This window comes from Gossypium hirsutum, chromosome D11 (genome assembly GCF_007990345.1).
Source record: "Gossypium hirsutum isolate 1008001.06 chromosome D11, Gossypium_hirsutum_v2.1, whole genome shotgun sequence".
In the NCBI taxonomy this organism is placed as follows: domain Eukaryota; kingdom Viridiplantae; phylum Streptophyta; class Magnoliopsida; order Malvales; family Malvaceae; genus Gossypium; species Gossypium hirsutum.
Genome location: NC_053447.1, coordinates 67642187 through 67659212, shown reverse-complemented (window position 1 = coordinate 67659212; position 17026 = coordinate 67642187). Strand labels below are relative to the sequence as shown.

Here is a 17026-nt window from a genome sequence, read left to right as displayed (position 1 = left end):
GGATGAAGCACTTGGTCAGTTTGTAGTTGGATATGTTGATTCCGACTTTGCTGGTGATTTAGATAAACGTCGTTCAACTACGGGGTATTTGTTTACTCTTGCGAAAGCCCTAGTGAGTTGGAAGTCTACCTTACAGTCTACAGTAGCTGTGTCTACTATAGAGGCAGAATATATGGCAGTTACAGAAGCTGTTAAGGAGGCTATTTGGCTTAATGGATTGTTGAAAGACTTAGGAGTTGTTCAAAGTCACATAAGTTTATATTGTGACAGTCAGAGCGCTATTCATTTAGCGAAAAATCAAGTCTATCATTCAAGAACCAAGCATATCGACGTAAGATATCACTTTGTGCGGGAAGTCTTTGAAAAATGAAAAATTCTACTTCAGAAGATTCCGACAGCAGATAATCCCGCAGATATGATGACCAAGGTGGTAACAACAATCAAGTTTAATCATTGTTTGAACTTGATTAACATCCTGAGAATTTGAGCACCTTCAGGTGTATGGCGCTCGAGAGCGCATTTGTAGGCACTACAAAAGATAGCTTTATCGAATTTGGGGAGTTGAAGGAAGTGTGTGAAGATGTGATTATCCTAATCAAATCTTCAAGGTGGAGATTGTTAACATTAATGGAAGACAATTAATAATGGTTGCCATTAACATTAATGGGAGACAATCAATAATGACAACCACCAACTTTGGAAAAGTGGCAAGGGATAATTTTTTTTGGTCCTTGAGATAATGGGCTATTTATTGTTTGGTCCTTGAACCTCAACTATAAATAGGCCTTCTCATTTCTCATTTCAATTCATCCCAACCAATCTTTCTCTCTTAGTTTTCTCTCTTCTCCCATTTGAGAATTCTTAAGGAATTCTATTTGTTTGTAATACTTTGGAGATAGTAAAGTTATCATCTGGTGTTAGTGCCCGAGGACGTAGGTATAATTTACCGAACCTCGTTAAAACTCTTGTGTTCTTTCTTGTCCTATTTTTCTTTCAATATTTGAGGGTATAATAGTAGTATTTAATTGTGCTATTAAATTACTATAGAAGGGATATTCTGTCTAAGGAAAGACTTGGTATTTAAGAGATCCATGTGATCCACCTCTCTTCCCTGGGAATTGAACTTTGTGTGATTTTTTAGTACAATAATTTACACGCTTCCGACCCTATTGGAACAACACAAGGAAGATAAAGACAAGATCCAAAAGTGGCGAAATGCTTTGACTGAAGTAGCTAAGATCAAAGGATGGCATTTACATAATGGGTAATTCTTTCATTTCTTCTCTATTTCCTAATTTTAATGACTAAAAAATTGTTTTTTTCAAGATTGCATGTAATTTTTTATAATTTTGTGTTTAATTAAGAATTCTAACGAGAAAGTTGTGTATTTTGATGCCATAATATATCTTACTGTCTTATTCTTGCTTTTTGTTTGCTTCCAACTATATTATATTTCATGATTCATTGAACTAAAAATGACAAAGAGCATTTGAAAGATAGAAACAATTTTTTATTTCGTTGTAGGAATGAATCAGAGTTTATCGGAGACGTTGTTAGGAAGATATCAGCCAAATTATGTGAGACAAATCCAATGGTTCATGATGAATTGGTTGGAATTAGCTTACCTTTGAAGGGGTTGTATTCGAAAATAAACATTGGGGAAGATGATGTCCGCATTATAGGAATTTGCGGAATGGGTGGCATCGGTAAAACAACTCTTGCGAGGGTTGTTTACACTCAAATGTCACCTCATTTTGAAGGCAAAAGCTTTCTTGCTGATATTCGAGAAGTTTCAAACAAATGTGGACTTGTTTCGTTACAGAAACAACTTCTTTCTCAAATCTTGCCTAATGAATGCTTCAATTTTTTCAATGTCCATGAAGGGAATGCCATAATTAGCCGCAGGTTGTGTAGTGAAAAGGTTCTTGTTGTTCTTGATGATGTTGATAATGTACAACACTTGAAATGCTTGGTTGGAAGGCGTGATTGGTTTGGTTTAGGGAGTCGAATCATTGTAACAACAAGAGATGAACATTTACTCCGATCTTACGGAGTCGATGGTGTGTATAAGCCTAAAACATTGAATCCAGCCGATGCACTTACACTTTTCAATTTGAAAGCTTTTCATAGTGATACAGTGCCAAAAGATGATTTCATTGAGGTTTCTGAAGAGGTTGTATGTTATGCTGGTGGTCTCCCCTTAGCTCTTGAAGTTTTGGGTTCATTTTTGTGCGATAGAGATATAGTTCAATGGAGAAGTGCAATCGGAAGACTTAAAAAGATTCTGACAAAGAAATTCTTAACACTCTAAGAATTAGCTTCGATGGATTGGAAGAAAAGGAAAAGAATATATTTCTAGATATAGCATGCTTTTTCAACGGTGAGAAGAGAGATTTGGTAATGAAAGTATTGAATGGTTGTGAGTTTTTTCCAGATATTGGAATCGATATTCTCATTAAGAAATCTCTCATAAAAGTTAGTGATGACAACCAACATTTGCGGATGCAGGCCTTGTTGCAAAAAATGGGAAGAAAAATTGTTGAAGAAAAATGTGTTGATGAACCTGGAAAACGTTGTAGATTGTGGAAAGAAAAGGATGTCCATCATGTTCTAACAAAAAACACGGTAAATCATTCAACAAAAATTATATACAAAATTTTCTTTTTATCAATATATGATGTAAATTCAAAGCTTAATCTAATTGGCTTACATATTAGTTTTAAAATAATTTCCATTTGTTGATTATATATATTAATAATGATTTGTAATATAAGTGTTTAGTTTTATTGAATTACTCTCATTCGAAAATATTTTATTTCCTATATTTCGACCAAAAGATTGTGATAATGTTGAACATATATGTAAATTTCAAAAGCTTTATTTTACAATTTAGATAATTTATTTTGTATTCTTATTATCTATTCTTGATTACTTTTAGGCTACCGAAGTGATTGAGGGTATGATCATCGACAATAAAAGGTAAGAAAACATACATATAAATTTACCAATATGTACTATTAATATTGTTATTGTTTTTTTGTAAAAAATCCAATAAAAAACAACAAAAGAAAAAACCTTCTGGTTTTCTGAGGGGATGAAAAACTTGAGTGGAAAGAGGAAAATTGAATGGAAAATATAATTTCCTCCTCACTATTGCTTGGTATAGCGAAAAGTGAAAAGGAAAGAAAATAAAATATCTCTCATTGTGTTCCTTCTCATTCCAAGTTGGAATGATTTTTTTTTCATTACAATGGAAATTGATCATCTATCGGTGCAACATAACTTTTAGATATTGAAGTCTTTGTATATTTTGAATCTCATTTTTGTCTTACTCATGGTTATTAGGGAATCGAACAAGATGCTCTATTTGAGTGCCGATACCTTCTCAAAGATGAAAAACTTGAGACTACTCAAAGTGCTTTGTCTATCAAATTGTGATGATCTCAAATATCTTTCTAATAAACTACGGCTTTTAGAATGGACAGGATATCCTTTAAGATACTTGCCTTCAAGCTTCCAACCAAACAACCTTGTTGCACTTCTTTTACCATATAGTCACATTAAACAACTATGGAAGGGAAATAGAGTAAGAATTAACTTATCTTATCCTTCTGTTTTAGCTTATTTTAATATAAATTATTAAACTCTAATTAAGGTAAAAATACAAAAACAAAAATGAGAATTATTATGCTTTCTCTTTTCTCTCTAATTTGTTATTGTCTTCAACAGCCCCTGTATAAGTTGAAAATAATGAACCTCAAAGGTTCCCAAAACCTGATCAAGACACCAAACTTCACAACAGCACCAAATCTTGAAGTTTTAATTTTGGAAGGCTGTACCAAATTAGTGGATGTTCATCCATCAATAGGAGTGCTTAAGAGCCTTCAACTTTTGAATTTAAGAGATTGCAAAAGTCTTAGGAGTCTTCCGACCAAAATTAGAATGGAATCTCTTGAAACATTAATTTTTTCGGGTTGCTCAAGTCTTGTAAGGTTTCCGGAGATTGATGGGAAAATGGAACGTATAAAAACTCTAGAGCTTTCTGGTTGTTATAGAGTTGAAAATTTCTCGGAGAATTTGCAGCAAGCAAAGTTGCGACCAAATTTGTCTTCTCTTTTCAAGGTAATCCAAGGAAGAAGGACAACTCCCATGGCTCCAATGTTGCCTTTCTTGTCAGGTTTGAGTTCATTAAGACGGCTAAGTCTAAGCGACTGCAATCTTTGTGAAGGAGATATTCCACGTGATATTTCTGGTCTATCCTCTTTGAAACATCTTGATCCTGGTCGTAACAATTTCACCAGCATACCTGCATCTCTTACTGGACTCTCGAAGCTTGAGTTTCTTGACTTGTCAAGTTGCAACATGTGCACTCTTGGTGAAGCAGATATTCATAGTTATATTTCTGGTCTATCCTCTTTGGTACATCTTGGTCTTAGTGGTAACAATTTCATCAGCATACCTTTCTCTCTTACTCGACTATCAGAGCTCCAGTTTCTTGGATTGTCGTATTGCAAGATGCTTAAATCGTTGCCTGAGATACCGACAAGGTTAGGACAAGTGTGGCTAGATGGTTGTTCTTCACTTGAAGTATGCAATTTAGTGGATTCGGCTGCCTTTAGAGCCATTAACTGCTTCAAATTGGCTGAGAATATCAATGCATTAACACTACGTGAAGTATGCAATTTATCAGGTTCGGGTTCCTTTAAAGCCATTAACTGCTTCAAATTGGCCGAGAATATGAATGCATTAACACTGCTGAAAAAACAGCTTAAGGTCGATTAATCTCCATTTTCTCCCTTGCAAAATCTCATACTTGAGAATTTATGGTTTTAGTTACCAAACGACTTGTGTTTTATTTTGCAGGCATTTGCAAATTCAAGAGAAATCTTTAATATTATCATGCCCGGAAGTGAAATCCCAGAATGGTTTAGCGAACAAACAAGTGACTCTTCAATTAACCTACCCCTGCCTATCAACCTTCAGAAAGATAGTCAATGGATTGGAGTTGCTTGCTGCTGCATTTTTGTCAGTAATGATGCTTCAAGGGATGACAAACAGGAAATCGGTTGTGGAGCATATATCTATTGTAGAAATTCTGAGCAAGCCAGCTGTAATGGATCTATTTTTCGAGGTAGAAATTATCGACGGATTGATTGGAGAGACTGGGGGCTGTGTGAACCAATAATGAAAGATCACCTTTTACTTCGTTATTGGTCGTGTGATACAATATATCCTTCCTTGGACAATAAATATGATGACTGTGAAACCACTAATTTATGGACAACACATTGCTTAGATAAAAAATGCGATGAGCTTGAGGTGTCTTTCATGGGATGCAGTGTTAAGGTGAAGAAGTGTGGTGTTAGAATAGTGTATGAGAAAGATTTGGAAGAGATAAAAGAGTTGCAGTGCCATACCACTCAATCTTCTCCAAATTTTGAACACATCCACCAACACTCTGCTCACAACCATGGATCAGTAGGTAGCACTTCTCACATAAAATAGAAACCTAATATCTACGATGAAGCGGAGGAAGAAGGGCCGCAACCAAAACGGATGCAACTTTTTTTCAATTTTTTTATAATTGGCCAATCCGGGAAGACGCATTAGCTATGGTAAATTACTTAACCAACCTTGTCCTACTAAAATTTTTTACTCATCTACCTTGTTTACATCTTTTATTTCATTTAAAGTTATCATTCTAGACTTATTTCCGTATGAGATATGATCATTTTATAATATACTAATTTTTTTAAAAAAAATACCATTTAAAATTTTATTCACTTAATTCATTCCTTTTTACATAATTGAAATGTGTACATTTTGATATTTATTAAAATTTTATTCTCATTATATATATTCACTTACGTCTATATTTTATTTTTAGGTTGAAGTAAATATAATCAATTGAGATAGAAATGTGGAGAAAAATAGATAGCTTCGACGACGATATAGGTAATAATAAGGTGAAAATCCTTTAATGAGGATTAGATCATAATTTCAGCTGAGTTAAAAACCATTTTATTTTTATTTGAGACCAACTTATGTATTCAATTTAATCAGTTAAAATTGTTTTTTATAAATTTAGAAGATTAAATATAAGTCCTTAATAGTACTTAAATAGGTTTAATTCCTTCTAACAAAAGTAGCATTTAAATTTCATGGCTTGAAGTATAAATAATATTATTCCAACTCTTCAATTTATATTTTTTTACAAAGTATTTAAGTTTAGACATTTATTTTTAACACTGGTTCAAATATAAAAATAAAGTACACTCTTTTAATTATTTGGAAAATCTTTTCCATGTGAGAGACATTTTCATATCCAATATTTTTATTTTCAAAATTCTATAATTTCATTTTTGTTATTGTTTAGAGAAATAAAAATATGATTTTTGGTCAATATGAGTAAGATTTTCAATGATTGTATTTATGTGATATCAACAAAAATTTCTGAATTTGAGGTAAGTTAATATAGATGATCTCAATGCAACAAAAATAATGATGGTGTTTTATGTTTGTCCCCTAGACCAATAGAAGCATGAAAGTCTGCTCAAAGGATCATGCAAGTGAGGGACCAACAAAAGTCTTCAAGTTGGAATGGAGGCGGACACCTTAGCAATTATAGGTTCGGACGAATTTAGGGAATTAGCAAAATATAATTAGTTGTTTTTATCATGTATTGTAATGCAAATTATACATATTGAAATGAACGTTGTTTTTAAAATGTAAATTCAAATAGTAATTTAATTGTATTGTAAATAAAACCTTTAAAATTAGGCATAATGATAAAAAAAGGTTCTTAGTGTTTATAAAATTTGACAAGTTGACCCATATTCATTTCTTTTTAGTAATTTGACTCTCAACATTTTATTGAGTCAGATTATGAATTTTTTAATGCAAAATGCTAATTGAACCATTAATTTCAATTCATTTCAATTCATCATTAAACTTTTCAAGTGTATCTCAATTGGGCCATCTTTTCCTTCAACTCAAAGACGCGATAAAAGTGAAGAAAATTGCATTTGATTAGTGCACAATTTTCTTCTGACTTCTTTCATAATTGATGCACAACTATGATTGTTTTAAATGAATGACTAATTCAAATTAAAAACCAATAGAACGAAATCATCAAATGTTTGCCTCTATTTTGAATCAAACTCTTATTGTGTTGGTTCCCAAGGTGGCAAGACCGGAATTACTATCTCATTTTAGACCGATCAATCTTTGTACGGTCTTATTTTAGTTGATCACTTAAACAATTGCAACAAAAATGAGAAGCTGGTTCGAGGATTCATTTGGGGTCAACATTTGGCAATCAGAAACCAACTTTAGTGAGCTGGTATAAATTTTGTATGCCTTTGAAGAACGGTGGAGTTAGGTTGAGGAAAGTACGAGACCACAATAAAGCTTGCATGATTAAGGTAGCTTTTAATGTCATTTCTAACGTGAATGTGATATGGGTCGAAGTCCTTGGAATCAAGTATGGGGTAATAAGTAGATGGTCGGCTTCAATACATCCTTCTAATTGCTCGCTTCTCTGGAGGGCTTTGTCCAATATTTGGGAAGATGTAGTAAATGGTGTCTATTGGGCGCTAGGAAATGGAAGAGCCACTACAGGAAAGTAGACTTTTAGCGGCATTTTTTTTTTGTCCTTTAGTGGCTTTATAAGCGCCGCTAAAGCTATTTGCCGCGCTTTCACAAACGCCGTGAAAATCGCCGCTATTGACAATGTTGAAAAATTTTACGGCGTTTATTTGAAAAAAATGCCGCTAAAGATCTCGACTTTAATTCGACTATAAGCTAAAATAAAACGATGTGTTTTGATTTACATTTTGCGGCGCTTTTACTCAAGCGCTGCTAATACTCTACCTATAGCGGCGTTTTTAGAAAAGTGCCGATAGTTCGACTAGAAGCTAAAGTAAAACGATGCGTACTGATTAACATTTTTTGTGGCGCTTTTTTACAAGCGCCGCTAATACTCCACATATAGCTTTCGACTAGAAGCTAAAGTAAAACGATGCGTACTGATTAACATTTTTGCGGCGCTTTTTCGGAATCGCCGCTAATACTCTACCTATAGCGGCGTTTCTAGAAGAGCGCCGCTAATTCGACTAGAAGCTAAAGTAAAACGATGTGTTTTGATTTTCTGCTCGAGTTTTTGCGGCGTTTATTTAATTCTGATTTTCTGCGGCGTTTTTTCTTTCAAACGCCACTATTGATCCAATCTTTTGCGGCGTTTGTTTACAACCGCCACTAATGTGCAACTTTGGCGGCGTTTTTGATGTAAACGCCGCAAATAACTCCGCTAAAAGTTTGATTTGCAGTAGTGAGCAGTGAGTTTCTCCGGAGCTCAAAGAACTTTTTCTGTGGAAGGAACTGATTGGGGTACTCTTTTTGCTATGGCTGCTAGAAACTTTGGTAAAATAGAAATGCCTTTGTTTTCAGTAGTGGCGTTGCGGGAACTAAATATGGTATTAAGGAATGAGTGCCTTTCATGGTCTCGGCATGTTATGGAGATAAAGTTAAAGCAGGGAACTAACGGTTCCAACAGCGCTAATCGTGCGCGGTGGTATTAAGGAACAGTGTTTATGATTTACATTATATAAAATTTGGTAAACTTCTTAAAATGCCTCAACTTTAATGCCTATATTTTCTAATATAATAATTATCTTTAAATTACTTCCAATTTTACTATATTAATAACTTACCTTATATAAAATTTGATATATTCTATATTTAAATATATATCATTTTCACATAATTTTATTTTTTAACCAAACATAATTTATATTATACTTTACTTATCAATCATAAGTGAATTAGATATTAACTTATTTGGAAAATGACTAGAAAATTTAATATTTTTAAAAGTAACAAATATTATTATAGTAATTATTTTTATCTTTTTATATAAAATTGAGATTAAAACCTATAACATTGGATTTCTAAAACTTTTAAGTTTAACAAACTCAACCAATGCCATGATGGTTATATAATTTTTTCTATAACTATAACATTTTCTAAACACATCAAGAGTATGTCACATTCCAATTTTTCATAATCACTAACATACATTGAATGTGATTTCAATGTATTAATAATGATGATTAAAAAATAATTGTTGAAATTTACCTTTATTTTAAAAAACAAACTCACAAAGCGTTTCACATATACCAAACAAATTGGATTGGAGTTGCATTCTGCTGCAATTTCGTCAATGATGGAGGTTCCGATGAAAGGGCTATCGGTAGTACAACTTATATCCATTATAGAAATTCCCGACAATCTAGTCATAATGGATCTGTTTTTCAAGTTAAAAATCCTCGAACGGTCGATCCCAGTTTCATTGGTTTAGGTGGGGAATATGAGCAGCCCATAACGAACAATCACCTTTTTCTTCGTTATTTCTCGCGTGAATTACAATACATGGACAATGGATTGCTCTGATCATGAATGCGATAAGCTTGAGATGTCTTTCAAAGGCGCAGATGGGTTTCCTTCTTTTAAGGTGAAGAAGTGTGGCGTTAGAATAATGTATGAGAAAGATTTGCAGTGCCATACCACTCAATCTCCTCTAAACTTTGAACATATCCATCATCACTCTACTGACAAGAATGGATCCGCAGGTAGCACTTTCCCTGTAGAACGAAAACGTAATACCCACGAGGAAACAGAGGACCTAAACAGATGAAAACAAATTTCAATTTTATAATGGGTTGTTCAGAGAAGAAGCAGAAATTGTGGTAAACTACTTGACTAGCCTTTTCAAGATATTTTCTCCTATTTAATTAAGTTTCTCCTTTCCCTGTTTTTGTTTAATTGTACAAATAGATTCTTATTTACCATAATTAAGTATTCTTTATATCCGCAACAGTGATTGATGTGATGGAACTCTTAATATATATTCGTGTCCATAATACGAATACTAGGATATCATTTGGAAGTAAAATAAAATCCTAAATATAATTTCAACTTTTCAAACCTTTGATTGAGATGGAAAAAATCTTGTCCATAGAGTTCGGGAATGTGCAAAAAGATTGTCCTCTCAGCAAACAACATTTACCAAAGAGAAAAGAACGGTGGCAATCTGTTTTTTACAAGAACATGAAAAGGAAGACAGGAATAGTAATATGTCTGAATGGATAAAAAAGTAAAAATATCCCATTTTCACCAAACAATTATTTAGTATTTAATAACACTGCCTTCCAACTCCACCATTACTTCATTTCAACTTTGTATATCTAAACTCCAAATCTCAGTCTCTAGATATCATCAAAGCTCTGTCCTTTCTAATTTACCTATCAAACTTCTTTTAATAATTGTATACAATTCCCTCACACCTCACTATTCATTTAACTTTTTTTTTGAAAAATAGATTTTGAAGGCTAAATTTTTTATTAAATCAATACACTGTAATTAACAGAAAAGTGATTAAAATATTTTATTTCAAAAAATTTAGTGATTAAATAAAAAAATTAATAATTTAGTGATCATTTTATAATTCATTTAATCGATTTGAAATAACATTAGATAATAATTACTTACTTGAATATAACATCACAAATAACTTAAAATTTAACCCGATAATACACTACTTTGATAATAAAATTTAAGACTTTGTTAAATTGAGATTGCTTTGGACTTTTTCTGAAAAGTCAATTTTGTAAGACTACAAATATAAATAGTTGGCTTGCTATTGACATATGCACTACAAAAACGGGATGCACAGTGGAATTAAGTAAAAGTATCAAAGCAGACCTTGTATTATATTTTAAATTGTATTTTGGCCTTTCATATCTTTACTGCCATAAGAGGAAAAGGATTTAACCATCACATTTCATAAAAGAAGAAGAAGAATAAAAACCATCACCTTAAAGGGAAAATGAGAGGAAACCATTGATAGAAAGAGAGGGCATGAGATTCCTAGACGATGCTCAATCAATGCATTAACCAATTGTGAATACCTTGACTTAGACCAAGAGATTTAATTTGCTTGGAGATATAAAGAACAACCAACTGCCATCATTTGTTTGCAAGGGACATTGTATAATTTGATTTTTTTTTAAAATTACTAATAAGTTGAAAGATAAAATTTGAATATAAAACTAGAAATTCATTTAACCAATTTGAAGTCATATTATTCTAAAAAGTTGTCGCTGAATTCAACGGAAATAATAAAAGAGAGATATATTTATACTGTGTAAAATTTATATGAATATAAAATTTAACAGTTGATTTGTTAAAATATCAATTATAAAAATAGAATTAAAAAGCATGCAAAGTCATGTTAGTTTTACATGTGATCCTTCCCTTATTATATATATCTAAAGTAAAAAGAACTTATCATGTGATAATTTATATTATATATATAGATAACAAAATTTAAGACTTTTATATATTGACTTTTTTTCTAAAATGAAAAATTTTTAAGGCTACAAATAAATTAATAGTTGCCTTGCTATGGAGCAAAAAGCAAATAAGATAATCATAGAGACTTACACAAGGTTTATTTGGATGGGTGGTGAAATTAGTTCTAAAGAGATTAAATATACAATTAAGGTAGTAATAAAATTAAATACTATAGCAGTGAGATAAAATCAATGATGAAATATGTAATTGAAGATAAAACCACTTACAATGGTGAGATGAAATGTAATAAAAATACAAAATGATCATTAAGGACAACAAATTTGTATATATTAATAGATATTTTACTCGTTAAACCATTAATGGCATATATATATATATTAATTTACAACTTCTATTTGCTGATGGGTTTTTACATTAATCGTCGTGAACCTTTGTTATCTCTATAAACCACTAGTGATTTACATAGCAATTGACACTTGAAACACAAAAAATATATATCAGATGTTGACTGATGTGTGGTAGTGGGCTACTGATTTTTATAATTTTAACAATTTTTTATTTTAAAAATTTTGAATTTTTTTATATTTTTATGTATCTCTCATCATTTTTAATTTTTTATATATTTTTTTTGAATTCTTACTTATTTTTATATTTTTTTGAATTTTTTATTGTTTTAATTTTTTTATAACTTTTATATATAATCATGTCCAAATTGATAGAATATATCAACATTAATAGCTAAATTTGTTATTATGACAATTAAAAAATATCATATTATTATTTTGTTACTCAATTATCGGTTGGGTGACAAAAGAAACAAAACAATGTCAAAACCTTGGGGGACCATATGATTCTAACAAAGAAATTCTTGACACACTACGAATTAGCTTTGATGGATTGGAAGAAAGGGAGAAGAATATATTTCTAGATATAGCATGCTTTTTCAATGGGGAGCAGAAAGATTTGGTAATGAAAGTATTGGATGGTTGTGAGTTTTTTCCAGATATCGGAGTCGATGTTCTCATTAAGAAATCTCTCATAAAAGTCAGTGATGACAACCAATATTTGCGGATGCATGCCTTGTTGCAAGAAATGGGAAGAAAAATTGTTGAAGAAAAATGTGTTGATGAACCTGGAAAACGTTGTAGATTGTGGAAGGAAAGGGATGTCCATCATGTCCTAACAAAAAACACGGTAAATCATTCAACAGAAATTACATACAAAGTTTTCTTTTTATCAATATATGATGTAAATCTAAAGCTTAGTTTAATTGGTTTACATATCAATCCTTAAGTGACATTGAGTAGCTTTAAGATAATTTCCATTTGTTGAATATAAATATTAATAATGATTTGCAATATAAGTGTTTAATTTTATTGAATTACTCTCATTTGAAAATATTTTATTTCCTATAAAAGATTGTGATAATGTTGAACTTATATGTAAATTTCAAAAGTTTTATTGTACAATTTAGATAATTTATTTTGTATTCTTATTGTCTATTCTTGATTACTGTTAGGCTACCGAAGTGATTGAAGGTATGATCATCGACAACGAATGGTAAGAAAACATACATATAAATTTATCAATATGTACTATTAGTATTGTTATTATTTTTTGTAAAAAATCCAATAAAAAAAAACCTTTTGGCTTTGCTTGGCAGAGTGGAAAGAAAATCAAAAGGGTGGAAAACTAAGGGGATGGAAAACTTGATTGGAAAGATAGAAAATTGAATGGAAAATATATTTTCCTCCTCAGTATTGCTTGGTATAGCGAAAAGCGAGAAGGAAAGAAAATAAAACATTTGAAAATAAAATATCTCTCTCATTGTCTTCCTTCTAATTCCAATTTGGAATGATTTTGTTTTTTTCATTACAATGGAAATTGATCATCTATCGGTGCAACATAACTTTTAGATATTGAATGTCTTTGTATATTTTGAATCTCATTTTTGTTTTACTCATGGTTATTAGGGAATCAAGCAAAATGCTCAATTTGAGTGCCTATACCTTCTCAAAGATGAAAAACTTGAGACTGCTCAAAGTGCTTTGCCAGTCAAATTGTGATGATCTCAAATATCTTTCTAATAATCTACGGCTTTTAGAATGGACAGGATATCCTTTAAGATGCTTGCCTTCAAGCTTCCGACCAAACAACCTTGTTGCACTTCTTTTACCATATAGTCACATTAAACAACTATGGAAGGGAAATAGAGTAAGAATTAACTCATCTTATCCTTCTGTTTTAGCTTATTTTAATATAAATTATTAAACCTTGATTAAGGTAAAAATACAAAAACAAAAATGAGAATTATTATGTTTTCTCTTTTCTCTCTAATTTATTATTGTCTTCAACAGCCCTTGTATAAGTTGAAAATAATGAACCTCAAAGGTTCCCAAAACCTGATCAAGACACCAAACTTCACAACAGCATTAAATCTTGAAGTTTTAATTTTGGAAGGCTGTACCAAATTAGTGGATGTTCATCCATCAATAGGAGTGCTTAAGAGCCTTAAACTTTTGAATTTTAGATATTGCAAAAGTCTTAGGAGTCTTCCGACCAAAATTAGAATGGAATCTCTTGAAACATTAATTTTTTCGGGTTGCTCAAGTCTTGTAAGGTTTCCGGAGATTGATGGGAAAATGGAACGTATAAAAACTGTAGAGCTTTCTGGTTGCTATAGAGTTGAAAATTTCTCCGAGAATTTGCAGAAGAAAGTTGCAACCAAATTTGTCCTCTCTTTTCAAGGTAATCCAAGGAAGAAGGACAACTCCCATGGCTCCAATGTTGCCTTTCTTGTCAGGTTTGAGTTCATTAAGACGGCTATGTCTAAGGGACTGCAATCTTTGTGAAGGATATATTCCACGTGATATTTCTGGTCTATCCTGTTTGAAACATCTTGATCTTCGTGGTAACAATTGTTAACATTAATGGAAGACAATTAATAATGGTTGCCATTAACATTAATGGGAGACAATCAATAATGACAACCACCAACTTTGGAAAAGTGGCAAGGGATAATTTTTTTTTGGTCCTTGAGATAATGGGCTATTTATTGTTTGGTCCTTGAACCTCAACTATAAATAGGCCTTCTCATTTCTCATTTCAATTCATCCAAACCAATCTTTCTCTCTTAGTTTTCTCTCTTCTCCCATTTGAGAATTCTTAAGGAATTCTATTTGTTTGTAATATTTTGGAGATAGTAAAGTTATCATCTGGTGTTAGTGCCCAAGGACGTAGGTATAATTTACCGAACCTCGTTAAAACTCTTATGTTCTTTTTGTCTTATTTTTCTTTCAATATTTGAGGGTATAATAGTAGTATTTAATTGTGCTATTAAATTACTATAGAAGGGATATTCTGACTAAGGAAATACTTGGTATTTAAGAGATCCATGTGATCCACCTCTCTTCCCTGGGAATTGAACTTTGTGTGATTTTTTAGTACAATAATTTACACGCTTCCGACCCTATTGGAACAACAAGTGGTATCAAGAGCCGAAGGTTAATCGTAGTATGCTCTGTGGTTGCAGTTTAAACTGATCTTCCACATCAGAAAAGATTTCCTTAGGTATATTGAAAGATTATGGAGAAAACGGTCGGTGTAGGAGCTTCAACATCGTCCATGTGGACAAGACCGACAATTGCAAATGCAAGATTGGCCGTGGAGATCTTTGATGGCACGGGCCATTTTGGTATGTGGCAAAGTGAGGTTCTAGATGCCCTTTTTCAGCAAGGTCTAGACATTGCCATTGATGAAGAGAAACCAGATGATGTACAGGAGAAAGATTGGAAGGCGATCAATCGGTTGGCATGTGGCACAATTCGATCATGCCTTTCTTGAGAGCAGAGGTATGCTTTTTCAAAGGAGACTTCTGCAAATAAGTTGTGGGTGGCACTTGAAGAAAATTTTTTGAAGAAAAACAGTCAAAATAAGCTCCACTTGAAGAAAAGACTGTTTCGCTTCACATACGTCCCAAGTACCATAATGAATGATCACATCACCAAATTTAATCAGTTAGTCACTGATTTGCTGAATATGGATGAGACATTCAAAGATGAAGATTTGGCTTTGATGCTGTTGGGGTCACTTCCTGAGGAGTTTGAGTTCCTAGAAACTACTCTACTTCATGGCAGGAGTGATATATCTCTGAGCGAAGTCTGTGCGGCCTTATACAGTTATGAACAGAGAAAGAAGGACAAACAGAAAAACTCAATCAGAGATACAGAAGCTTTAGTAGTTCGAGGTCGTTCATACACTCGGAAGAAAACTCAAAAGGGGAGATCAAAGTCAAAGTCTAGACTCGGGAAAGATGAATGTGCTTTTTGTCATGAGAAAGACCACTGGAAGAAAAATTGTCCAAAGCTGAAGAATAAGGGAAAAGCTGCTGTAGATGCTTGTGTTGCAAAGCATGATACCAGTGACTCTGAACTATCACTGGTTGCATCATCATCGTCGTTCCATTCAGATGAGTGGATATTGGATTCGGGTTGTACCTATCATATGTCCCCTAACCGGGAGTGGTTCTCTGATTTAGTAGAACTAAATGGAGGAGTTGTTTATATGGGCAATGACAATGCCTGTAAAACTGTTGGGATAGGTTCAATCCAATTAAAGAATAAAGATGGATCAACCAGAGTTCTGACTGATGTTCGATACGTGCCCAGTTTGAAGAAAAATCTCATCTCATTGGGAGCCCTGGAATCCAATGGTTCAGTTGTTACTATGAGATATGGGGTTTTGAAAATGACATCTGGCGCACTTGTGATATTGAAGGGCATCAGGAAAAATAACTTGTATTACTACGAAGGTAGTACAGTTATTGGAGCAGTCGCTGCAGCTTTCGGCAACAAAGAATTAGACTCAATACAGTTGTGGCATATGAAGTTAGGACATGCCAGCGAAAAATCCTTGCAAATTCTGGCAAAGCAAGGATTGTTGAAAGGTGCAAAGGCTTGCAAATTAAAATTTTGCGAGCATCGTGTTCTGGGAAAGCAAAAGAGAGTGAAATTCGGTACTGCTATCCATAATACAAAAGGTATTTTGGAATATGTTCACTCAGATGTGTGGGGGCCTTCCAAGACACCTTCATTGGGAGGAAAACACTACTTTGTTACTTTTGTTGATGACTTTTCCAAAAGAGTTTGGGTGTATACCATGAGAACTAAGGATGAAGTGCTTAGAGTTTTTCTTAAATGGAAAACTATGATCGAAAACCAGACTGGCAAGAAAATCAAGCGGCTTAGGACGGACAACGGAGGGGAATATAAAAGTGATCCGTTCTTCGATGTGTGCCAAGAGTATGGTATTGTTCGACACTTCACAGTTAGGGATACACCACAACAGAATGGAGTGGCAGAGCGTATGAATCGAACATTGCTGGAGAAAGTTCGATGTATGTTGTCCAATGCTGGGTTGGGCAAGCAATTTTGGGCTGAGGCTGTGACATACGCTGGCCATCTTGTTAATCGTTTGCCATCATCTGCATTAGAAAGAAAAACTCCTATGGAGGTATGGTCTGGAAAACCGGCTACAGATTATGATTCCTTACATGTGTTTGGATCCACTGCATATTACCATGTGTAGGAGTCAAAGTTAGATCCGAGGGCAAAGAAAGCTCTCTTTATGGGAATCACTTCTGAAGTGAAGGGAT

General features: G+C 33.0%; 1 protein-coding gene across 1 annotated transcript; it reads left to right on the top strand.

Annotated features, from left to right (window-relative positions):
• Positions 1-1591: 1591 nt before the first annotated feature.
• Positions 1592-5505, top strand: LOC107935689 (disease resistance protein RPV1-like). Its single transcript, XM_016868310.2, has 6 exons — positions 1592-2219; positions 2435-2625; positions 2939-2979; positions 3346-3586; positions 3730-4773; positions 4864-5505. The coding sequence occupies exons 1-6, from the start codon at positions 1592-1594 to the stop codon at positions 5503-5505; spliced, it is 2787 nt and encodes a 928-aa protein (XP_016723799.2).
• The last annotated feature ends 11521 nt before the right edge of the window (positions 5506-17026 follow it).